The 25937-nt window shown below is 43.5% G+C and overlaps 2 protein-coding genes across 3 annotated transcripts in view; one reads left to right on the top strand and one right to left on the bottom strand.

The window, feature by feature from the left end:
* The window catches only part of cenph (centromere protein H), a 51364-nt gene extending 41174 nt beyond the window's left edge, over positions 1 to 10190 (bottom strand). The window contains exon 1 of the mRNA XM_084323415.1: positions 10055 to 10190. The gene's annotated coding sequence lies outside the window, so the exon portion shown is untranslated. The remainder of the gene's footprint in view (positions 1 to 10054) is intronic.
* Positions 10191 to 10865: 675 nt separating this feature from the next.
* LOC311235283 (alpha-ketoglutarate dehydrogenase component 4-like) lies at positions 10866 to 25713 on the top strand. 2 transcript variants are annotated; one of them, XM_084322702.1, is made up of 8 exons: positions 10866 to 10920; positions 11089 to 11234; positions 14101 to 14249; positions 15774 to 15837; positions 21575 to 21753; positions 23042 to 23084; positions 24470 to 24648; positions 25019 to 25713. In XM_084322702.1, exons 3-8 carry the CDS (start codon positions 14142 to 14144, stop codon positions 25034 to 25036), a joined length of 591 nt encoding a protein of 196 aa, XP_084178828.1. In that variant the 5' UTR covers positions 10866 to 10920; positions 11089 to 11234; positions 14101 to 14141; the 3' UTR covers positions 25037 to 25713. The 2 variants fall into 2 exon arrangements, with proteins under 2 accessions (XP_084178828.1, XP_084178829.1); XM_084322703.1 differs by having other exon boundaries at positions 14101 to 14195.
* Positions 25714 to 25937: the final 224 nt, after the last annotated feature.

The raw sequence follows: 25937 nt of genomic DNA on the forward strand, positions 1-25937 counted from the left end.
TATAATACTCTCATATGCTATTTTCAATTAATATCATAAACAACATAAGGAATATTAGCATAATTTTGAGTGGACTGAAGGAATGAGTCAGCGTTAATAGTTTTAAATGCAAATAATTTATTGAAACATAGAAGTGGGGTCGGGACACACACACACCAGGGATTAAAGCAAAAAAAAATCTCCTGACTGAACTTTTTTTCAGGCCAAGTCATATTCTTATTTTAACCTCCACTGTATTTCTTCTTAATAGCGTTGGCGTTTTAAGGGAGCCTACTTGTTTCGGTTTCGTCGATAATCCAATGTACAGTTACCCCCCTCACCCCGCCTACCCAACCCTCCCCCCCCCCCCCCCAACCACCTCCAATGTACAGTCCCCCCCCCCCCTCCAATGTACAGTTTCTTCGTCAAATGTATATACTCTCTTTTTTAGACTCTTATTGTATCACAAACAATACTGTATTTGTAAATCTGGTATGTCATAAATGTATAGATGTAGCAGTATTATCTATCTGTATGTCAAGTATGTCATATATGTTATGATGAATTGAAAATGGGGGACCCTGATGTAAACAAGACGAAAGTCTTTCTCTGGTCTGCAACTGCAACCCCTTAACAATTGTGTGTATTGAGATGTACTGTATTGTACCGATTCTGCAATATGTTATAACAATCAATCAATATTTAACAGATTGCAGAATGGGTACAATACAGTACGGCTCAATACACACAATTGTTAAGGGGTTGCAGACCAGAGAAAGACGTTTGTCTTGTTTACATCAAGGTCCCCCATTTTCAATTCATAGTGACATTTATGACATACACAACATTTATGGCATAGGGACATACATGACATACTACAGGACAGGTATATAGTAATGTTACATTTGTGACATATACGATATGCAAATATACAGTACCGTTACCCATATATCCTAACAGAGATTATGTACATTATGATGGGGAGGAGACTGTACATTAGGGTGGGTGGGAGAAAAAATATACATACGGTGGGGAGAGAATATACAGTGGGGAGGAGACGTCTACAGATACACCTGTGATGTTGCTACGGAGTTAAGCTAATAAAGGATACTCACAACCACAGCAGAGGACTCACATATTTGTACTGTGAAGTAACACGACAATGACAAATGTGTTGTTTCTGTTTTTCTTTTTGACATAGTTGCGGAACACGGAACAAGTTAACAACTCACCACCGTCTACAGCCCCTGCATCATACTGTAGCCTAGCCAGTCTCTTGAAACACTGCTATCTTCAGACTTCCATTCCTCTCGAAACTTTCTTTTGTTGGGTGGTGCCGCTCATCCTTTTCATCTGAGAACACTGCTTGTGTTTTCTTTTTAGTGGCCGGCTTACTCCTTCCATTATCGTTATTATGCTGACGTTAGCTAATAACTATGTGTTGGGGATAATGGTTCCGCACGGACCATATTGTTTGTTACATTGCTGTCGGCAAACTCGCTCAGAGTGTCAACATAGTGTTGACATTGAGTTGATGTTAGCTGCTAGCTGGCTATCCAAATCCACAACAGCCAGGCAGCCAACCGTACAAAATACAGTCTCAGCCAATCACACTGATATTGTACAGTTAGTTAGCTCCACTCCATTGCGAAATAAAAGTTAGCCAGCCAGGACAGCCCGTATTAGCAAGCTACAGTTGCTAGGTAGCTAACCGTTAGCCACCCGAAGAACGGTAGCTAGCTAACGTTAGCCACAGCTTCAAAAACGAATTTCAATTATGTTATGAGCTATCAGCTAGCCAGCTAGATAACGTTAGAGAACGCCTCGTGTAGTAAACTAAAGTGAATAGTTTACTGGGCCATTGTTTAATGCTTCAGTGGTGTTAAAAGAGGACCTGCACGCTTGCTATCTTCGGTGCAAATGATACGGGTCTGTGCAGGGAGCGAAATTAACTTTTTGACTCACCGGCCAGTGGCGGGTAGATGGGAAGAGTCTACCCGCCAACGCCAAGCATATTTCTTACCTGCCAAACATTTTTTGATTAAAAAAAATATATATATATATTTTATATAAAAAAAAAATTTAAATAAAATATATATTATATAATCATACTTGTAGTTGTATTATCTGCGAGACATCGCCACCACGCAATAAGTCAAAATGCTTGCTATCTGCAAACAGCTCCACTGTCTGTGTGTATACTTGAGTAGCCTCCAGCTCCAGCAAGGATTCTCCGGCCCTGCAGCTAGACCCTATATTCAGCTAGACCCTACATTCAGCATGCAAGGATTCTCCGGCGATGCAGCTGGACCTAACGGAACGTAGGCCAAGTGCGTCCACATTTTTATAGGATTCTATCACATTTTCATAACAATAGCACCCTGCGCCGTTTTCATTGAGGTTTCTTACAAATTAACGATGCTTTATCTTGTCCATTATATGCCGATTATCATTAGAATCTTAAATTGTACCATATGTCCCCCTTTAGACAACATATGTAATGCTACCAGCGCACTTTTGTTAAGATAATTAGTTGGCCATTCGCGGTCGCTATACCGAGGTTGCAGTAATAGTTTAACGCTGTTCAGATCACGTCGGAGAATATAGACCCATCCCAGTGACCTGCGACCTGTGCTAACGCTCTTGGGAAATGCAGTGTTGTAGTTCTCAACATTTTCAGCCTTTAATTTTAAACCAATGCTGCCATGATCTACTGACAACAAAAAAGTGTTGTCTAATCGTCACCTTGAGAGCTACTTCCGTATACAGCGCCGCCCCAAACCCATTCTAGAGATTCCCACTTTTTGCTGGGAGTGGGGCGTGGCCGTATTTGGTCCCAGACAATAAGAGTGGCTGCAATTGGTCACCGTGACGTTATTTATAACGTTACCGTTCTTTTGTCAAATCACATTCAACATGCCCTCAGCTAGAATACGCATTCAATCAATGTTATAAGACATTGATATCAGGAGCTATCTGTAGCTACTGCTAGCCCGGTAGATAACGTTAAGACAATTTAGTTTACTGGGACATATGGATCAACGTGAGCTAGCTAAGCTAGCTAACGAGGGACCGGAGGTATTATGCACTCGAGTAGACTATTGCTGGAGCATTTGTTGATATCAGCAGCTATCAGTAGCTAGCCAGCTAGATACCGTTAGACAATGCCTCGTCATGTATTAAACTAAAAGTGAATAGTTGACTGGGTCATTGTTTAAACAGTAACGTTAGACTCTTGGAGGTCCGATATAGACTAGAGCAGATGGAAGTAAACAAGCTTCCGATTGGTCATTTGCTTTTTTTCTCATGAAACCAGTCACGTCACTCTACTGTGATTGGACCTAGTGCGATGTGGGACTTGTAGTTTTTTAACGATCTCGCGGCGGAGAAAAAAAAGACGAGCGGCTATAATCTGTACTCGCACAAGAGTATCGTTATGAAGTTATGAACTACACGTCTACACGCCACACGGCGGGCAGCCCTCTAAGTGTCATGCGCCAAAGGTAAAAACAGCCCGCCCCTGGCGGGCGGCGGGCTTTAGTTTCGGTCCCTGGGTCTGTGACAAGACAGGTCTGTGAGGGGGAGGGCACTGTGAGCAGCGTGTGTGCGTCAAGCTCACGTTTGATTGGTTAGAATTAGAGATGTTCCGATACCATTTTTTCCTTTCCGATCCGATTCCGATACCTAAGCTTTGGGTATCGGCCGATACCGATACTTATCCGATACCAGTGCATACATAAAAAAAAAAAAAAACGATATTATATAATTTTTTTATAAATATAATTTTTTTTTTTTTTTTTAACAAATACTGTTTTATATATACTGTTTTTTAGTCATAACTAGAAAGTAATGGTATTTATTCAACAACAGGTGATTGTATAGATTTGTATTAGTATCATTAATCAATGAGTATGGGGCTTCAGCACTGCAGATATACCCTACTCCAATGATCCACACGGACATTATACGTTGCTGCACTCGCTACCCACTGGCTCTGCAGATATACCCTACTCAGTCTGTCTACAAGGCTCTGTTCAGTAGCAGTCGTATCTGTTGTGATTTTTGCACAATAAATATTCAACATTCTCTTTTGAGACTCCGCCTCAGACTCTTATCATTTGGCACTAAAAGCTAAACATTGTCGCCGATATGGCTGTCCGCAACATGTCATTAATTGTGTACGCGACGTGCAATTGTGCAATGACGACGTTAGCGTTAGCTAGCATGAGCTACCGGTATATGGGAAGACCATAGAAGACTGTAACGTTACTGGTGACATTGTGATTTAACTTGGAATACTCCTTTGCCAACTTGCTGTACTTTGCTTGCAGGTCTGCAGCCATTATTGCTGGATTATATGAATAGCCCCAACTTTAGCCAAGGTAATGTTAAAGCTAGCTTTCGGTTAGCTGACGCTAATAACACCAGCCACCAAGCGAACCCATGAGCTCTCCGTCAACACCGCTCTGTCGGGACGATGACATTTAAGAAAGTATCTGCTGTTAAAATGACAAATGGCATTGACACTTTAATCGATTAAGCACACGTTTGTTTTATAATGCTTACTCAACAGACCAGTGTTGTTGATAAATTACGTCATATGGTATCGGAGCGCAGCATTAGAGGGTACTCGCCGATACCGATACCAGCATTTTAGCCAGTATCGGCGGCTTTTCCGATACCAGTATCGGTATCGGAACAACTCTAGTTAGAATGGTCAAAATGCCCTACGCATCTACAAACATATTATACCAGGTAGCCAATTCCGTCAGACTCCAAATCAAATTGACGAAAAAAATAAAAAAAAAAATACTGAAATCCGTCTGGAGACGGAACGCTTTAATGCATGCACACACACACACTGTGTTTCAACTCACCACCCCCGCATCATATTGTAGTCTGTCTTCAAACTTCCACTCCTCTCGAAACTTTTTTATATTTGAATATCAACATTATCGGTCCATCCTCAGTAATCCTCAGTTTACTATAATATACTCCTGTCCTGAGTCCTGACTAGTGACTCCATCGTCTTTCCAAACGCACGCACACACACACACACACACACACACACAGGGAAGGGGAGAGTGCCCCCACCCCCCCATTTCCCTTTCCTCAGTGCTGTTCACTGTGGCTCTGCCTCGTCTGATCATCAGGATTAGCTTGTTAGCTTACGTTAACGTTGTAGTGATTGGTACATAAACGTTCATTTCGGGCGATGTGGGCATAAAGGAATGGCGACGGTGCAAAGCATGTAGCTGCATTGGACTCGTTGTGAGAAGAAAAAAAACATCACAGACTTATTTCGCGTCTGTAGGCGCACTGGTGTGTTAACGCTGCTGTGTTGACGCTGCTGCTCTGTTTTCAAGAAAGTGAAACACGGAGTGGGCGGATATCATATGACTCGCGGAGTTGCTAGAGGGTTTTTCAAAATAAGAGTATCATATGAACCTGAACGTTGCTAGCTGCCGGAGCCCAGATATTATGACTGGAGCTGCGCTTGGGGCGGCAATGAGACCCGCACAGGATTTTCAAAATAAGAGTATCGATATGAACTACACGCCAGCTGGCGGGCAGACTATTATTTTTAGCCGCCAGACGGTAAATCTACACGCATTTGGCGAATGGCGTGCAGTTATTTTGTTCCCTGCACAGAAGGTTAACCCTTTCACTGCCACACGACAACAGGTTAACCCTTTCACTGCCACACGACAGCCGGTTAACCCCTTCACTGCCACACTACCAAACGGTTAACCCTTTCACTGCGACAATTCACAGAAGGTTAACCCTTTCACATGTCGTCACTGTCTGTACCCATTCTGCAATCTGTTAATAAAGTTTTCAATCAATCAATCAATTCACTGCCACACGACAGCCGGTTAACCCTTTCACTGCGACAATACACAGAAGGTTAACCCTTTCACTGCCACACAACAGCCGGTTAACCCTTCCACCGCCGCACTACCAAAACGGTTAACCCTTTCACTGTGACAATACACAGAAGGTTAACCCTTTCACTGCCACACGACAGCCGGTAAACCATTTCACTGCGACAATACACAGAAGGTTAACCCTTTCACTGCCACACGACAGCCGGTTAACCCTTTCACTGCGACAATACACAGGTTAACCCTTTCACTGCCACACAACAGCCGGTTAACCCTTTCACTGTGACAATACACAGAAGGTTAACCCTTTCACTGCCACACAACAGCCGGTTAACCCTTTCACTGCCACACAACAGCCGGTTAACCCCATCACTGCCACATGACAGCCGGTTAACCCTTTCACTGCGACAATACACAGAAGGTTAACCCTTTCACTGCCACACGGCAGCCGGTTAACCCTTTCACTGCCACACTACCAAACGGTTAACCCTTTCATTGCGACAATTCACAGGTTAGCCCTTTCACTGCCACACAACAGCCGGTTAACCCTTTCACTGCCACACGACAGCCGGTTAACCGACCGTCGATTGTGTGATAGTAAAGGGTTAACCTTCTGTCATGTGGCAGTGAAAGGGTTAAGGCTTGATTGATTGATTGATTTAAAATTGTATTAGATTGCAGAATGGGTTTTGATTGATTGATTGAAAACTTTATTAACAGATTGCAGAATGGGTACAATACAGTACAGCCCCATACACACAATTGTTAAGGGGATGCAGACCAGAGAAAGACTTTCGTCTTGTTTACACCACCTCCTAATAGACAATCTCCTCCCCACCGCATGTATATATTCTCTCCCCGCTGTATGTATATTTCTCTCCCACCCACCCACCCCCTCCAAATGTACAGTCTCCTCCCCACCGTATGTATATTTCTCTCCCACCCACCCACCCCCTCCTAATGTACAGTCCGCTCCCCATCATATGTATATACTCTGTCAGGATCTATGGGTAACAGTGCTGTATATTTGAATACCGTTTATGTCACAAATGTATCAGTACTGTATGTTGTGTATGTCATAAATGTCGATATGAATTGAAAATGGGGGACCCTGATGTAAACAAGACAAACGTCTTTCTCTGGTCTGCATCCCCTTAACAATTGTGTGTATTGAGCCGTACTGTATTGTACCCATTCTGCAATCTGTTAAATAAAGTTTTCATTCATTCATAATTCATTCATACATCAGGGTCCCCCCATTTTCAATTCATAGTGACATATATATGACATACATGACATACAGTATACAGATAGACAGTACTTGTTTGTTTGTTGCGACTATTCATTAACACACTGGTCTACAAGATACACTACACGACCAAGGTACCCATGTACATGTCAAAATACTTCCCAAAGGTCAGTGAATACCACGATCACAACACCAGAGGGAGCTCCACAAATCATGTTAAACCCAGATTCGGCTCAAATAAGGGACTAAACACGTTTCGCAATTATGCCACATCACAGTGGCGGCCAGTGGGTACTTCGCCACTAGGGGCGCTATACCAAATATTTTGCAAACATGTACAGTACAGTACTGTACCACGCAAGACTCATGGCAAGACGTGAGCGATTCGACTCACGCTCACGGCAATGAATCGGCTCTTATGAACGAGTCGCTCAGCTGTTACTACAACAACACACAACCAGTCAAATAAAGTATAGTCTAGACTCTAATTCACAACTTGAAACACAATATAAATAGAAAAGTTAGAAACAAAACTCGCCCGTCTCCAAACACAGGCAGATCTCTCCCTCTCTCCTTCTCTCTCTCACATACAGCGCGACGTGGAATCGATTCGTTACACAATCAGACCTATTATATACCAAGAATAACTTCAGTATGAGTACAGGGCTGTACACATATTTTGCATATTGTTAAACGAGCCAAGGCTAGCTATTAAACTATCGATATGAATCGAAAATCTGGGACCCTGATGTAAACAAGACAAACGTCTTTCTCTGGTCTGCATCCCCTTAACAATTGTGTGTATTGAGCCGTACTGTATTGTACCCATTCTGCAATCTGTTAATAAAGTTCTCATTCATTCATTCATTCAAACATAGACGATATTGAACAAGCCATAATCCACGTATTTTCAATCCGAGAGAGCTGCAGTAGTTAAATCAATGAGCCATCGACATAGTCAGTGTGGTAAGTAACGTTATTATTGCATCCAAGATTGATACACGGCTGGCTAGGCAGTTGGTAGTCATAGTCTTGTGTTATAAAATAAATAAACAATCAGCAATGTCTCGCTTCATGAATGGCCAGCAGTAGTACTGCTCCTAAAAAAAACTATTTACAAACGTTAACGTTAAGCACAGAGAGAGAGAGAGAGAGAGAGAGAGAGAGAGAGAGAGAGACTCACTGTTTAGTTGAAACGTCCAGGGCAGGAGAGCTTGATAAACGTGTATAATCCGCCATATAGCTTGTTAGCCAAGTGTTAGCTGAGCTCGTTAGCACAACACTCAACAAGTACATTCCTTTGTCCATTTCCGCTCGAACAGACTGCAAACTACCTGGCGTTCTATCGCCATGCTCTAAGACAAACTCTAACCTTAACCAACTTTGAAAGAGTGCCTAAGCTTAACAGTCTAAAGAACTTGCAGTCACGGCACGCTAAGACAAACAACCTAGCCCAACCTAGGAACCAAGCTAGAAGCTAGAATTGGAACATTAGAAATTGGATTCGGCCAATCAGAGATCGTCTCTGTGAAATTCTGCCATGGAAAAAAATACTGGCGTCGGCCAATCAGAGAGCGTCTCCGCGAAATGCGGCTATGGAAATTCTTCACGGAAGTTCACGCTGCTGCCTAGACCGCTTCAAATCGCGCTCGGATTCCAACATAGTCATATTTCAACGCACAACGCCGTATGCACTGATTGGCTGTGACGGAGACAGCGATCAAACTGTGACGCGCACTCAGAGCGCTATCGCTTCTAGCCCGGGCGAGAAATACGAAAAAATAAAAAAAAACGTCACTTCCTGCTCATGAAAACGATGTTTTTTTTATTTAGAGATAATAACGTTATATTGTGCATTGGAAATACAAACATACTTAAAATGAGTAAATATTATTCATTTTAAACATGTTTATATTATTTATAGGGCTATAAAACACAAAAACGAAAAAGTTTTATTGTCTTCTTCTCTGATTTAACAGCAGCTGGCCAGCAGGTGGGTCGGCGCCCTTGCGCCCCTAGTGGCGAGCCGCCACATCAATGTGGAACACCCTACCCAAAGCTGTAAAGGAATGTGGATCACTACCCACTTTCAAAACCTCTCTCAAGGGACACCTACGGGAGACTGCAATTCAACACTGGCCCCTGTAAATATCCTAACCCAACCCCCTCCAATGTACAGTAATTTACCTAGTATGGTTGTCAATAGTCCAATGTACAATTTTGTTTGTTTGTACAGTGTCTCCCCCCCCCCCCCCCCCCCCCTCAATGTACAGTTTTGCTTGTTTATACAGTGTGCCCCCCCCCCAACCACCTCCAATGTAGATTACCCAGTATGGTTGTCAATATCCCAGTGTACCCAACCCCCCCCCCCCCCACCCAACCTCCTCCAATGTACAGTTTCTACGTCAAATGTATATACTCCCTTTTCCTGACTCCTTCTGTATCACAAACAGTACTGTATTTGCAAATCTGGTATGTCATAAATGTATAGATGTAGCAGTACTGTTGAATTGAGCAGTTCCTGATTAATTGAAAATGGGGGACCCTGATGTAAACAAGACGAAAGTATTTCTCTGGTCTGCATCCCCTTAACAATTGTGTGTATTGAGCTGTACTGTATTGTACCCATTCTGCAATCTGTTAATAAAGTTTTCTCAATCAATCAAAACACTGATGAAGGCCGGTGCGCTGGCAGCAGAATTCTGGTGTGCAGCAGAATTAGGCAGAACACCGTACGGTCGAAAACGTTTTGTGCTATAAATTGTGCGTATTAAAATAAAATAACGATATTCCTCGAGTGCGGTCCCTAATACTCCCTTGTTTGTGACTATAGCAGGTACAAAACCATGCATTCACGTAGAGAAACCCAAACAAATTCATGTTATTCTTTCACGTGAACAAAAAAAATATGTAAAAATAATAAGCTTGCTGGTTGTCTTACCTTCTTAATCCAAACGTGCTAAATCCAGCAGCGAGTGAACGCTAACAGTAAATATTAATTAATAACGCTGCTATGGAACCACTTCTCATATCATAAACAACATCCACGCGCAACTCTAATCTTCTGCTTTTACTTCTTCCCGGCAGACTAGACGCCCGTTAGCGTGTTGCTGCCCCTACAGTTAGGACTCAAATACTGCACAGTGTTCTTGCTCTGGCCTCAAGTCAAGTCAAGAGTTTTATTTGTCACGGCATACAAGTATACAATTAAATGCGGGTGGTCTTGCCCGCAACGATGTGCAATACAGTGGGTACAACATATAATAGAATCCAATACAAAAAAAATTGTGCAATAACAGGTAACAGGTAACATGGTGTGACATCAAAATCGGTATCTGTACATAGTTATTTACAGAGCATATAGGACATGCTAGGTAGCTTTGGTAGTGCAATACACTGTTACTGTTGCTAATACTGATTTAAAGTGGCCTTTCCTTTTGGCAATAAGTGTGAGTGTGTGCGCATGAGTGTGTGCCCGCTCATGTTGAAGTGTTATCCAACTTCGAAAGAGTGCCTAAGCTTAACCAGTGTAGAAACAGGCGTCGGCCAATCAGAGAGCGTGTTGCCAGAAATGCGGCTACGGAAAAGAATAACGCCAGTCGTCCTCCCGTCGAGCTCAGTCATCGGTCAATAACGCCACATTGAATGTACCGCCAGGAAGTGTCCCACCCTTAATATGGTAATCACACCACGTGACCAGCAATGCCCCACCCTTATATGGGCATCACACCACGTGACCAGGTTGTCCTTCCCTCAACCCCCGGTGCTTTATTATAACGGTAGGGCCTGAAGAGGAATTAAAGATAGGTAGGTACCCGCTTGTCATTGACATTTGTTGTTTACACATACATATAGCTAGTCCGTATTGTTCTAGCAAAATACCCATCATGTGTGGTATATTAACGACAGGCTTCTTTCTTATTGATCGGTTCTTTTTTTGTTCGATTAATAAGACGCTGTTGTCGTTCTTTCTAGCCATAGCGGTTCTTCTTCCTGGAGATCCTCTCGAAGGTTAAATAACATGGCCTGAACAAATGACCCAGGCAGGACCAGAGACCTTTGTGTTTCCAGAATAATAGAGTCGTCAGCTGACACCAACTGTCATTATTGTCCAAAAACAGGTAAATACATATTTTACTTTCTGGGTTTTTTTCTGCTATATATCTGTGTTTTCTAAATGTGGCAATGTATGTATGTATTATAATAGCAATGTCGTGTAATGGTTGTTGATGAATGAACACGTCGTCTGCTTTTGTTGATGCCTCTCATCACCGTCCATCACTTGGACTGAGATGATGCCTCGCTCTGCTGCCGCAATGCATACCGTGGTTTATTCTATGGACCGTTCTGTGGTTATTATATGGATCTCGTAGAGGGAGTGACGATGGCTCCATCTTGTGGCTTGTTTAGGAGTTGCAGCAGGCTCCAAGGAAACTATATACAAGAAGGAAGGGTCAAGTCCTCGTTTATCTGACCTGTCTGATTGATTGAAAAGTTTATTAACAGATTGCAGAATGGGTACAGTACAGTACAGCTCAATACATACAATTGTTAAGAGGATGCAGACCTGAGAAAGACTTTCGTCTTGTTTCCATCAGGGTCCCCCATTTTCAATTCATCATATGACACACACGACATACAGATAGACAGTACTGCTACATCTATACATTTATGACATACCAGATTTTCAAATACAGTACTGTTTGTGATACTAAAAAAAATCCAGAAAAAGAGTGTATATACATTTGACATAGAAACTGTGCATTGGGGGAGGTTGGGTAGGTGGGGTGGGGATGTACATTGGAGGTGGGGGGGGGGGGCACTGTACATTGTAATACTGACATACATTTGACATAGAAACTGTACATTGGAGGAGGTTGGGTAGGTGGGGTGGGGTTGGGTGGGGCTGTACATTGGAATACTGACAAAGCCATGCTTGGTCTTTATTGTACAACTGGGTTAGGACATTTGTAGGGGCCAGTTTTGAATTGCAGTCTCCCGTAGGTGTTCTTTGAGAGTGTTTTTGAAGGTGGGTAGTGAATGATTCACATTCCTTTACAGCTTTGGGTAGGCCTTTCCACATTGTTGTGGCATAATTGCGAAACGTGTTTAGTCCCTTGTTTGAGCCGAATCTGGGTTTTACATGATTTGTGGAGCTCCCTCTGGTGTTGTGATCGTGGTATTCACTGACCTTTGGGAAGTATTTTGACATGTACATGGGTACCTTGGTCGTGTAGTGTATCTTGTAGACCAGGCCCATTGCAAGTTGCTGTACTCTGTCGTCTACTCTAAGCCATCCTAGGTTGGCAAAGTGTGCAGGGGTGAGGTGGGTTCTAGGAGTCAGGTCAAGCAGTAGTCTGACTAGTTTGTTTTGAGATGTTTGTAATTTGGTTTTTAGTGCCTTTGAGGTGCTTTGGTACCATGAGGTGCAAGCATAGTCGTAGTACCCTTGAATGAGTGCTCCTGCCAGAGTCTTCAGGGTATTCTTGTTTACCAGGGAGGAGATCCGGTACAAGAATCGAGTTCGTTGATTGACTTTTTTTTATTACATTGGATGCCATTTTGTCACAGGAAAGATTAGCCTCTAGGATGGAACCCAGGTAGGTAATTTCATCTTTCCTTGTGACAATATTGTCACCCACTGTAACTGGTATTGATTGATTGATTGAAAACTTTATTAACAGATTGCAGAATCCAGATTTGTTTTGGCACTCTGAGAGTTGTATGTTGAGTTGTTTTTTTGTGGAGGACATCTTCAGTTTTGCAGGATTTTTGGAGAAAGCATGGATGGCACTTGAGACAAAACACACTATATTATATCCTATATAATTGTATATGAATTCCTCTTGTTTCTTTGTTTACATACATTGCTTACAGCTTGTGCTATATTACGTTTTATTGTATTTTCTTTTTTTTGTGGCCATCTTGGTCTATATGTCATAATTTGTCAAGTAATTTGTCAAGTATACTATTATATACTTATTGTTTATGTGACTTGTAAGCCCATATGGGCTGGCATACACCTGTATGTAAGACACGAAAATAAAAAACATCAAATCAAATCAACAGATTGCAGAATGGATACAATACAGTACGGCTCAATACAAAACAACTGCTCAAGAGGATGCAGACCAGAAAAATACTTTAGTCTTGTTTACATCGGGGTCCCCCATTTTCAATTCATCAGGACATTTATGACATACAATAAGACATACAGTACTCTCTTGTTAAAATAAGTGTTAAATAGCTCTACATTCTGACGGACCTGAACCGTACATATTTTTTATTATTTCAAGAAATCTTGCAAGCCAAATATTAGCTTACTGCACTGGTAGATTATTATACTTGTTTCAAGCACATACAAATCGTTTTTATTTCTTATTTTTGTCAGACAATTTTCAGACAGAGTTCTCTCTCCTGATTGGATACAGTGGGAACGGGATACCAGGACAATTTGTATTTAGTGTTTACTGCAGAGTGGAGGGACTGGGAGACCCATGTTACTGACCAGACACTCTATATCAGTGATGTCTGTTTACTGCAGAGCGGAGGGACTGGGAGACCCATGTTACTGACCAGGCAGACACTCTATATCAGATAATCAGTGATGGCTGTTTACTGCAGAGTGGAGGGACTGGGAGACCCATGTTACTGACCAGACACTCTATATCAGTGATGGCTGTTTACTGCAGAGTGGAGGGACTGAGAGACCCATGTTACTGACCAGACACTCTGTATCAGTGATGTCTGTCTGAATGTAGAGCTATTATTTTAACATGTAGAAGTAGACCACTTAGAACCTCAGATGTCAGAATAATCTACAATGTGTTGCATTGTTAACTAGCTAACGTTTGATATATCGGTTGATGTATATTTCCTCAGATAGCTGGTATATTAGAATTGTGTAAAAATACAGGCTTCAACTGGCATCAAGCAGAGCATAGAACGCTGGTATTCAGACGCGTTGACCTTTCCTTACTTTTATAGATTCCTTGTTTGTAACCCGGAAGTACCCTTGTGAGGTCACCATGGGAGGCAAAGTCAGTTCCAAAATGGCAGCTCCCGTCGGTCGAGTAATTCAGGTACGGTTGGCAAAGTGGCCCCTTAACTGTACTACCGCAAAGTTTGCTACTCAAGTAAGTATGAGAAAACTTGCTTGTAACATCAGCACCGTTATTTATGCCAATGTGACGATGTGTGCATAACTTCAGTGTTGTTTAATTTTAAACTCTTAAACGTCAGAACATGTAACGTTACCCTTGCTAATGAATGCCCTTGTTGATTTGCATGACAACAACAACTATCCAGTCTAACGTCAGGCAAACCCATTAAACTTAAAAACCCATTAACTGTCACGTTTTGGTTCATGGAGTTGGGTTGTTTTTGGAGGTAACTTTAAGCTTGAGTTGAAACCTGGTTTAAAAATAGAACAACGTTGAGATTATTTTGAGTTCAAAGCATTCCAGTAACTCCTTTTCAACCTTTATAGTACACATCTCTCTGTACTATATATATATCTATATCTGTACATATCTCTTACTAGTTACGCTGCTGACCACCAGTATGACTTGCTACCATACTAGTGTTTTTATACCTGTATCACTGTACATATTAATACTACAACTATGAATGAATGAAAACTCTATTAACAGATTGCAGAATGGGTACAATACAGTACGGCTCAATACACACAATTGTTAAGGGGATGCAGACCAGAGAAAGACGTTTGTCTTGTTTACATCAGGGTCCCCCATTTTCAATTCATAGGGACATACATGACATACAGGTATATAGTATTGTTACATTTGTGACGTATACAATATGCAAATATACAGTACTGTTACCCAAAGATCCTGACAGTATATACATATGATATGATGGGGAAGAGAGACTGTACATTAGGAGGGGGTGGGTAGGAGAAAATCACGTGGGGAGGAGACTGTCCGGGGGGGGGGGGGGGGGGGGGGGGGGGGGTTGGACATTTACGGTGGCCAGTTTCGAATTGCAGCCTTTGAGAACATTTTTTTTTTTTTTTTTTTTAACTTTATTTTTTAGCGTTTATCGCTTTTCTGGTCAAGCATGACCGACAGAAACAGGTTGAAATGGGATGTAGAGCAGGGGAAGACACTCTTGAGAAAATACGGCGGGTCCGGGAATCGAACTCGCGTACCCCAGATCCGTGACGAGCACGGTTTTCCCCGACGCAGAAATAGCGCAGAGATATGCGGTGAGCTACGGGAGCTCCCTTGAGAGCAGTTTTGAATGTGGGTAGGGATTCACATTATTTTTACGGCTGTGAGTATGGCGTTCCACATCGATGTGGCATAATTGCGAAACGTGTTTAGTCCCTTGTTTGTGCCGAATCTGGGTTGCACATGATTTGTGGAACTCCCTCTGGTGTTGTGGGCGTGGTATTCACTGACCTTTGGGAAGTACATCTGATTAGCACTACACTCGAATAGTAGTACTAATGTATATATATATATATGTTTAGTTTATAGTTATAGTTTGTATAGATGGAATATATACGCTGTGTACTATGTTTACAAATCTACTACGTTGAGGAGCCAGGGAAAACAAGCATCTCACGTTCTTCTGAATGTATACTTAACAAAGCTGTGACAATAAAATCATCTGAATCTGATGTGATTTGCTTGCAGGTTGTTCGACCCCATGCTCCCCTTATCAAGTTCCCCAACAGAGAAGGTGTCCCTAAGCCAAACGGTGCGTATGTTAACTAGGGATGTGCATGACATGACTGACCAAAATCATTTTCAAATAGTCTACTGTTCTTAACACTTTGAGTGCCAGCAGGGGGCACCAGAAATAGCGCTTGAGTGCCAGTGCTGTAGTCAAATCTTAGGCAAATCTTTCCTGTGACAAAATGGCATCCAATGTAATAAAAAAAGTCAACCAACGAACTCGATTCTTGTACCGGATCTCCTCACTGGTAAACAAGAATACCCTGAAGACTCTGGCAGGAGCACTCATTCAAGGGTACTACGACTATGCTTGCACCTCATGGTACCAAAGCACCTCAAAGGCGCTAAAAACAAAATTACAAACATCTCAAAACAAACTGGTCAGACTACTGCTTGACCTCACCCCTAGAACCCACCTCACCCCTGCCCACTTTGACAACCTAGGATGGCTTAGAGTAGACGACAGAGTACAGCAACTTGCAATGGGCCTGGTCTACAAGATACACTACACAACCAAGGTACCCATGTACATGTCAAAATACTTCCCAAAGGTCAGTGAATACCACGATCACAACACCAGAGGGAGCTCCACAAATCATGTTAAACCCAGATTCGGCTCAAACAAGGGACTAAACACGTTTCGCAATTATGCCACATCAATGTGGAACGCACTACCCAAAGCTGTAAAGGAATGTGAATCACTACCCACTTTCAAAAACACTCTCAAAGAACACCTACGGGAGACTGCAATTTGAAACTGGCCCCTACAAATGTCCTAACACAACCCCCTCCAATGTACAGTAAAAATGACCAAGTATGGTCTTGTCAATATTCCAATGTACAGTGTTGCTTGTACAGTTGTACAGTGTCCCCCACCCACCCCTCCTACCCAACCCCCCCCCACTCCTACCCAACCTCCTCCAATTGTTTTTTAATCTGTTCATTTCCGTTTTATACCATTTTGAAAAACGCTCGTTTTTTTAAACTTCCAGAAAAGAAAAAAAAGAATTCTGCAGGAATCGCGCTTTACTGGAATACACAAAACACGTCGTCATTTGTCGGCCTATTTATGAATCGTTTTCAAATAAACGCTAGATTATCGATAGTATATGTGTACTTATGCAGGCTGAAAACTTGATTATCTTATTTCCTGATCAGCACACACACACACTCACAGCCACACACACACATATGGGACACGCTGAGATATAGGTGAAAAAAAAACTCTGATTATCCCAAGACTGGTAAAATAGATTCCTTACCTCAGATCAGATGTTCTCCAAAAAGATTATTCTAATTCCTGATCGCCATTCCAAATATCGATCGTGTTTATTGATCCAACACTGGGTACTGGTAACGCATATTCCACGCTGTTCTGAGGGTGGGCAATGACTGGGATCGTCTCCGGTTACATGCCTGACAAGTCAAATGTGGATTCCGGACTCTTTTTTTCCCATCCATTTCATTCAGTCCAATCCAATGGGTGCAATACCATCCGGAGAGACGATAGGGGGCGGTATTTTCCCTGTTCGAGCTCAGACATATCCCCACTGGTAACGTGAGGCTAGATTGATGAAAAATGAATGGAAATCGATAATAAAAAAAAAACGATTAAATAGTGAGATTTCTTGTTCTTGGCACTCAACGTATGGCATGAACAAACGAGATTTCTCGTGGCTGGCACTCAAAGTGTTAATATTCTTTCGAAATATTTATATTTATCAATATTTATATTTATCATAGATTTTTACTGTATTGTTTGTCTAGTTTTATGTTAAAAAAGGGAAAATAAAAAACATTTGTTCAAAAAATATATATATATTAGAACATTTGTTATTTTCTGTTTCAGTTTAAATTCAGTTAAGATGTTCAGTTTCAATTCAATTCAGTTATTCTTTTTAATAGAATGGATCATTAAAATCAAAGGGTATTGCACATAAATAGGCACTTCAGATAATCCTTCAGAATGTTGATCGGCTCAGCTGACCGACAATAAATCAAAATGACACCAACACCATTCACCATCGTAGCCTATAATAACAGCATTGCATTGGCCTATCAACCGGTTTTAATAAACAAACAAACGGTGGAGCGACGACGCCTCCCTCGCGGACCAGCTCAACACCTTCTACGCACGGTTTGGTGCAAACAGTGGCGCCGCTAGCTCAACGGCTAATAATAATAATAATAATGCAGGACCTCTTTAGGGGGGTCTTTATTCGGCATGCAACAAACTGGACATGCAATTGGAGCGGCACACACACACCGGTATACACACACACACACACACATGCATTGTCTTTCCTCAGTCGCCAATGCGATTGAGTCTCTGCGCTTGACCCATCCCGTCGTCCTTCCCCCCATGGGCAGCCGAGAGCAGATAGGGCGTCAACGTGAGCCGCGCCCCGGGGACCAATCCAAGTGCTCCTGCCCGTCTTCGTCAAGGACACCACAGCGTTAGCGATCAGTTGTTGTGCATGTTTTTCCATTGGGTTTATCTTATCGGGGGGGAAACCCTTGTGAGCACGGGGAGAACATGCAAACTCCACACAGAAAGGCCTGGGAGATACCCCACCTGGGTACCTGGCATCATGGAAACCTGGTCCCCAAGCGGGAATCGAACCCTGGACCCTCTTGCTGTGAGGCGACAGTGTTAACCACTACACCACCGTGCCGCAGTGACGGCTAGTGACGTCACTGGCGCGCCGGCTGTTGTGGAGGGGGCATCCGCGGGGGGGCGGGGACGCTCTCTCATTGACAGTACACAGTGTGAGAAGAGCATTTATGCAGGTGAACACCAGAAAGGCTGCTGGCCCAGATGGAATAACAGGACGCATACTTAAGTCCTGTGCTAACCAGCTAGCCCCTGTGTTCACCACCATATTTAATCGATCCCTGGAAGAGTCAGTGGTCCCTGCCTGCTTCAAGATGTCTACCATTATCCCGGTACCAAAGAAACCCTCCCAAACAGGTCTCAATGACTACAGACCGGTGGCACTCACCTCTGTGGCCATGAAATGTTTCGAGAGGCTGGTCAAGGATTACATTTGTGCCTCCCTCCCCAGTGATATGGACCCTATGCAATTTGCATACAGGCCAAACAGGTCCACTGACGACGCGGTCTCCCAAGTACTGCACAGCACCCTCTCTCACCTAGACCGTCAGAAGGGGGGCTATGTGAGACTGTTGTTCATTGACTACAGCTCAGCGTTCAACACCATAGTCCCCACCAGACTGGTGGACAAGCTGATCGAGCTGGGTCTGAGCTCCACTCTGAGCGCCTGGATACTGGACTTTCTGAGTGAAAGGCCCCAGGCGGTCAGGGTGGGGGGTCAGACCTCCAACACCATCACCCTGAGCATCGGGTCCCCCCAGGGCTGTGTTCTGAGCCCCCTGCTGTACTCACTATACACACATGACTGTGTGGCCAAGTTCAGCTCCAACTCCATAGTGAAGTTTGCGGACGACACAGTGGTGGTGGGGCTGATCTCGGACAACGACGAGAAGGCCTACAGCCTGCTCCTGAACATTGGTAAAACCAAGGAGCTGATAGTGGATTATAGGAGAGGACAGCAGGAGACACACACACCACTGAGGATAAACGGGGCTACCGTGGACAGGGTGAGCAGCTTTAAGTACCTGGGGGTCCACATCTCAGAGGATCTGACATGGACAATACACATAGACTCAGTCGTAAAAAAAAGGCGAAGTTAAGACAGTTAAGATGAGACAGTTAAGGAAGTTCAGAGTATCTGGGAAGATACTCCAGTCCTTCTACTCCGGAGCTGTAGAGAGCATCTTGACTGGAAACATCACTGCCTGGTATGGAAACAGCACGGCACAGGACAAGAAGGCCCTACAGAGAGTGGTGCGCTCAGCCGAGCGTACCACGGGTATTGCACTACCAACCCTGCAGGTTCTATACAACAAGAGGTGCAAATCCAGAGCCTGCAGAATAATGAAAGACCCTCACCACCCCAATAACAGCCTGTTCATGCTGCTGAGGTCAGGCAGACGCCTGCGAACACCAGCTACTAGGACAGAGAGACTTCGGCTCAGCTTCTTCCCCCAGGCCATCAGAGCCTTGAACACTGAACTCTCCACACACAAGCACACATGAGCACACACACGACACACACTGTACATGCTCACACACTAGCAGCCACTTTAACATGAGCAAGCACACACTCATGCTGCACACGCTCACACTTATGGCCACTTTACAAAAGAAAAGGTCACTTTAAGAATAGTATAGTATAACTTGAGATTGTATAATATAGCATGTACATAAAGACCCAGTGCCTCATCCATAGCTAACAGTGTATTGCACTACCACAGGACCTAGCATGTCCTACCATGCTCTGTAAATAACTCATGTACATATACCGACATGCCCTACTCTGTTTACTGTTTTATTGCACAATGTCGTTCTATTGGATTCTATTATATATTACTATTGTATTATGCACATCGTTGCGGGCAAGACCACCCGCATTTCATTGTATACTCGTATGCCGTGACAAATAAAACTCTTGACTTGACTTGTAGCATGTGCATCTTTTAGATCAATTAGGCTATAAAAGTTGCCTAAAGGTGTATAAAACGGGTGTTTAAAACGGGTGTATAAAACGGGTGTATAAAAACGGGTGTATAAAACAGGTGAATAAAATGAGTGTATAAAACAGGTGTGGGGACCTAATGAAGTAGCCAATCGAATGCGCTTGTTTCCAACATATGTGTGGTTTCTCTCTCATTGAATGAATTGAAGCCACTGATATCGTCTGACATTTTTATTTTTGAGCTCTTCCAGACATTTAAATGTCTAACAATCTATTGTTTTTAATACAAATAGACCTCCTGTTCACTGTAAAGTGCCACGTTTTGATATATTGAGCTTTAAAACAAATTTGGAACTCACAACCTAAAACCCCTCTCTATCCCAAACCGTGCCTACAATTTTTTTTATGTTGCATGATCATGTATACATTTATTGTGTTTTTTATGTTTAAATATCAACATTATCTGTCCATCCTCAGTAAATACTATCAAACTCCTCTGACCTCATCTGGTCTTCAGAGATTGGACGCGAACACACACACAGAAAGGGAGAATGCCCCCTTCCCCAGTCCCCACTAATGGACCTCTGCTGTTTTCTCTATGCCTCTGATCAGGGTTAGCTTAGCTTAGTTAGCGTAAGCAGTTAACGTTAGTTTAGGTATTTAACGCAACGTGGGCATAAAGGAATGGCAAGGATGCAAAGCATGTTAGATGCATTTGACCCGTTGCAGGGGAAAAAAGCAGGGACTTATTTCGGGTCGCGACCAAATTGGCGCACTCTGGAGCCCGGCTGCTGTAACGTCTTCTTCACACTCTGGAGCCCGGCTGCTGTAACGTCTTCACACACGGGCGCTTCACGTGCTACTGCTGTTGTCGACTCTGCCAGATGGTTTGTTTTCACATCTTGCGTGATGATTTTGCGCGAATCCAACTGCCGGAGCTGCGCTTGGGCGTGATACTCGCCACAGGATTTTCAAAACAAGTGTATCGATATGAACCGAGCTCGCTAACGTTACTGGGATTATGGCAAGTTTTTAGGGGGCGGGGGGTCCCGTTGGAGGGGCAGGCCCATTGTCTTCTCTTTTTTCCACTCTACTCCTGACTCGAGCTATTTTCTTCTACTGTTAAACAACAATGTTAGAGAATATGGCTCTTTAATTCTACGCTTGCCTTGATTATTCTTTATTATTATAATCTTTTAGCACAAGAGGCATTGAAGTCACTGGCAGTGGACCTTCCACAACAGAGTCCTCCTAGTTTCCGTCCTGCTGCAGCGTCCCCTGCAGGGCCTGGAGGCCCTGACACCCTGGCCTCCATCCAGCTGCTGCCCCAGAGGTACCGCCGGAGGGCCGTGACCCTGGAGGAGATGGACTACATCCAGGTGAGGTCAACATGCAGGGTGATGTATATATATGTAAATGTATTAGAAGTTACTATGTTCTATGTTGTGATAACTTCTCTGTATTGTGTTTAAATTAGTCTGGCCTGCAAAGTAAACTGTACAGTAATAGCAACTCTCTTCTCGTCCCTCTCCTCTTCCTCCTCTCCTCATCTTTCTCTTCCACCTCTCTTCCCTCTCCCTCTCTCATCCTTCCTCTTCCCTCTTCTCTTCCTCCTCCCTCTCTTCCCGTCCCTCTCCTCTTCCTCCTCTCCTCATCTTTCTCTTCCACCTCTCTTCCCTCTCCCTCTCATCCTTCCTCTTCCCTCTCCTCTTCCTCCTCCCTCTCTTCCCTCTCCTCTTCCTCCTCTCCTCATCTTTCTCTTTCACCTCTCTTCCCTCCCTCTCTCATCCTTCCTCTTCCCTCTTCTCTTCCTCCTCCCTCTCTTCCCTTCTTCCCGTCCCTCTCTTCCTCCTCTCCTCATCTTTCTCTTCCACCTCTCTTCCCTCCCTCTCTCATCCTTCCTCTTCCCTCTCCTCTTCCTCCTCCCTCTCTTCCTCTCTTCCCGTCCCTCTCCTCTTCCTCCTCTCCTCATCTTTCTCTTCCACCTCTCTTCCCTCTCCCTCTCTCATCCTTCCTCTTCCCTCTCCTCTTCCTCCTTCCTCTCTTCCCGTCCCTCTTCCTCTCCTCATCTTTCTCTTCCACCTCTCTTCCCTCTCTCATCCTTCCTCTTTTCTCTTCCCTCTCCTCTTCCTCCTTTCTCTTCCCTCTCATCTTCCTCCTTTCTCTTCCCTCTCCCTCTCTCCTCTTCCTCCTTTCTCTTCCCTCTCTTCCTCCTCTTCCCCATCTCCTCTTCCTCTCATCTCTTTCCTCTCTTCTTCCTCATCTCTTTCCTCTCATTTCCTCTTCCTCTTTACTCACCTCTTTCCTCTCATCTCTTCCTCTTTACTCACCTCTTTCCTCTCCTCATCTCTTCTTTCCTCTCCCCCCTCTACTTTTCATCTCTTCTTTCCTCTCATCTCATCTGGCCTCTCCTTTTCCTCTCTTCTTTCCTCTCATCTCCTCATCTCCTCTTCCCTCTCTTCTTTCCTCTCATCTCCTCTTCCCTCTCTTCTTTCCTCTCATCTCCTCATCACTTCCTTCCTCTCCCCTCTCTCCATTTCATCTCTTCTTTCCTCTCATCTCCTCTTCCCCCTCTTCTTTCCTCTCATCTCCTCATCTCTTCTTTCCTCTCATCCCCTCTTCCCTCTCTCCTTTTCCTTATCTCCCCTTTCTTCTCCTCTTCCACAGCGCGGTGGACCAGAGAACAGAGAAGGTGTCCCTATGCCATACGGTGTGTATGTTAACAGAGAAGGTGTCCCTAAGCCAAACGGTCCATATGTTAAGAGTGTAAATATTGGTTTGATACAGGACTGCTCCTCTTAGTTAATGAAGCCTCATCTATGCAACGGATTAAATAATTGGTGTTTGGCTGTAATGGAAATGACACTTTATTCTTTGCACGGTGATAACTACGAACCCACCCGCAGCTCTGACGGCAATATAACTCATGCATCGCCTTGTACCTTATTCCCAAAGGTATAGATAGATAGATGGATACTTTATTCATCCTCTAGGGGAAATTCAGGGTATCTCATAGCTCACACAATAGACAAGTACAGACAATAAAAATCAGTCGTTCACCAACTATGTCCGCATCATGAATTAAAAGTACATCGGATCTACCAGTAATAATAAGAAAAATGTGATAAATAAAACGGGTGTATAACATGGGTGTATAAAAAAACAGGTGTATAAAACAGGTGAATAAAACGTGTGTATAAAACGGGTGTATAAAAAAACAGGTGTATAAAATGGGTGTATAAAAAAACAGGTGTATAAAAAACAGATGTATAAAACAGATGTATAAAACAGGTGTATAAAAAACAGGTGTATAAAAACAGGTGTATAAAAACAGGTGTATAAAACAGGTGTATAAAACGGGTGTATAAAACGGGTGTATAAAACAGGTGAATAAAACGGGTGTATTAACCCTTTGGGTGCCGTTCCAGGGCCCATTTTATGTATGCACGAGGAGACATAATAATGATAATCTAGCGTTGATTTCAGGAAGATTTGATAATCAGGCGAAAAATGACAACGTGATAAGTGAATTACACAAAAACGCTATTTTCGCATCTTTTTCCCGGAATTACTCAGAAGCACCCAAACTATATTCGTATTCAAAACGGTATAAAACGGAAATGTACGGATGAAAAAAGAATCGGTTTATTGCACGTTGACCAGAAGCAACTCACTGACAATCGACTGTGACCCATAGCTATAATATAAAATATAGGTTTAGCTCTACAAACAAGGTGAGCGTTTACATGGGGTTAATGGACGGCAAGGCCAGATGCACTTCCCGGAAGGGGCGTGGCACTCAATGTGTTAAAACAGGTGTGTATAAAAACAGGTGTGTATAAAACAGGTGTGTATAAAACAGGTGTGGGGACCTAATGATGTAGCCAATCGAATGCGCTTATTTCCAACATATGTGTGGTTTCTCTCTTGTTGAATGAATTGAAGCCACTGTCACGTTCACATTATCAATCGCAAGCCTAGGACTACTCTTGACTCAAGCTATTTTCCTCTACTGTTCAACAACAATGTTAGAGAATATGGCTCTTTAATTCTACGCTTGACTTGATTATTTTTTTTATTATTATAATCTTTTAGCACAAGAGGCATTGAAGTCACTGGCAGTGGGCCTTCCACAACAGAGTCCTCCTAGTTTCCGTCCTGCTGCAGCGCCCCCTGCAGGGCCTGGAGGCCCTGACACCCTGGCCTCCATCCAGCTACTGCCCCAGAGGTACCGCAGGAGGGCCGTGGCCCTGGAGGAGATAGACTACATCCAGGTGAGAGGTCAACATGCAGGGGGATGATGTATTAGAAGTTACTTCTATGTTGTGATAACTTCTCTGTATTGTGTTTAAATTAGTCTGGCCTGCAAAGTAAACAGTACAGTAATAGCAACTCTCGTCTCGTCCCTCTCCTCATCTTTCTCTTCCCCCTCTCCTCTTCCTCCTCTCTTCCCTCTCCTCGTCTTTCTCTTCCCCCTCTCCTCCTTCCTCTTCCCTCTCTCCCTCTCCTCTTCCTCCTTTCTCTTCCCTCTCCTCTTCCTCCTTTCTCTTCCCTCTCCTCTTCCTCCTTTCTCTTCCTTCCCTTCCTCCTCTCTTCCCTCTCTTCTTTCCTCTCATCTCCTCTTCCCCCTCTCCTCTTCCTCAGCGCGGTGGACCGGAGTGACTTCCAGAGTGACTCGTGGTGAAACTCAACCAAAGTCCTTCCCTGTGCTGAAGGGTTTGTGTCTTGACCCGCTCGTGTGCTTCGTCACACAAGAAGACCTCCTGCCACGCCAGACATTATTCACAACATAAAGATGTTTTGATTCATGTTGAACATGTATATAAAGTTTATTTTTAAAGAAAGATTGTGTAGATATTATACTTGATTGTATTGATGTTTAAATTGCATACCATGTGTGCTGTCATGGAACACCACGAAGCCATTGCAATAGCTCTTGATAATTATGAATATTTATTCAATCTGCAACTATATATAATATTACAGCCCTCCTCCTGTACTTCAGAGGATGCGTTGACCTGTGTTTTATTACACCATCATGCCACTACCTTCCTCAACAAAGCTGCTTCTTTTTTGTTTTCCTGTGTTGCACTGTGTGTTTTTCTACTCTTGTGAGGACACCGTGCCCAGACACAAGGAGCGTGCCGACGCACATCAGGAGACTTCAGAGACTGGAGGGCGGGGCGGCTTTCCGGTGCAATATTGTGGTGCAATGGACTATTGTGGTTGTCGGAGGACGGTGTTGAACAGGGCTGCTGGATACCAGGGTAGATGGAGTGAAAGTGGACTGAGTTTGTGTCATCTGCTGACTGACGGAATAAAAGGAGTTACTATTATAATTTGCTGTGGTGTTTTGTTTTTGTTGCACCATGTCTCGCAATTGACTCTCTGATCGCCGCCCTCTTTTCTCGATCCTCTGTCGCTTCCCTCGAGAGGGAATAGGATACAAACTCGGTTTAAGGTAAGGGTTGTGGGTGCAGGAGGAAATGGTTCAAATGTGAGCTCCAGGTGTTAATGCAGATGCTCAGAGGTGCAGTGCTCATGCCACGTGGTACCACGCCGT

The sequence above is a fragment of the Notolepis coatsorum genome (assembly GCF_963971535.1).
Source record: "Notolepis coatsorum genome assembly, chromosome: 10".
NCBI classification, from domain to species: Eukaryota; Metazoa; Chordata; class Actinopteri; order Aulopiformes; family Paralepididae; genus Notolepis; species Notolepis coatsorum.

Excerpts from the sequence above, each read along its gene's own strand:
- LOC311235283 (XM_084322702.1), top strand. The coding sequence starts at position 14,142 with ATGGGAGGCAAAGTCAGTTCCAAAATGGCAGCTCCCGTCGGTCGAGTA. Across the intron at positions 15,838-21,574 it reads AGGTGTCCCTAAGCCAAACG|CACAAGAGGCATTGAAGTCA; the intron begins GTGCGTATGTTA and ends ATAATCTTTTAG. Across the intron at positions 23,085-24,469 it reads AGGTGTCCCTATGCCATACG|CACAAGAGGCATTGAAGTCA; the intron begins GTGTGTATGTTA and ends ATAATCTTTTAG.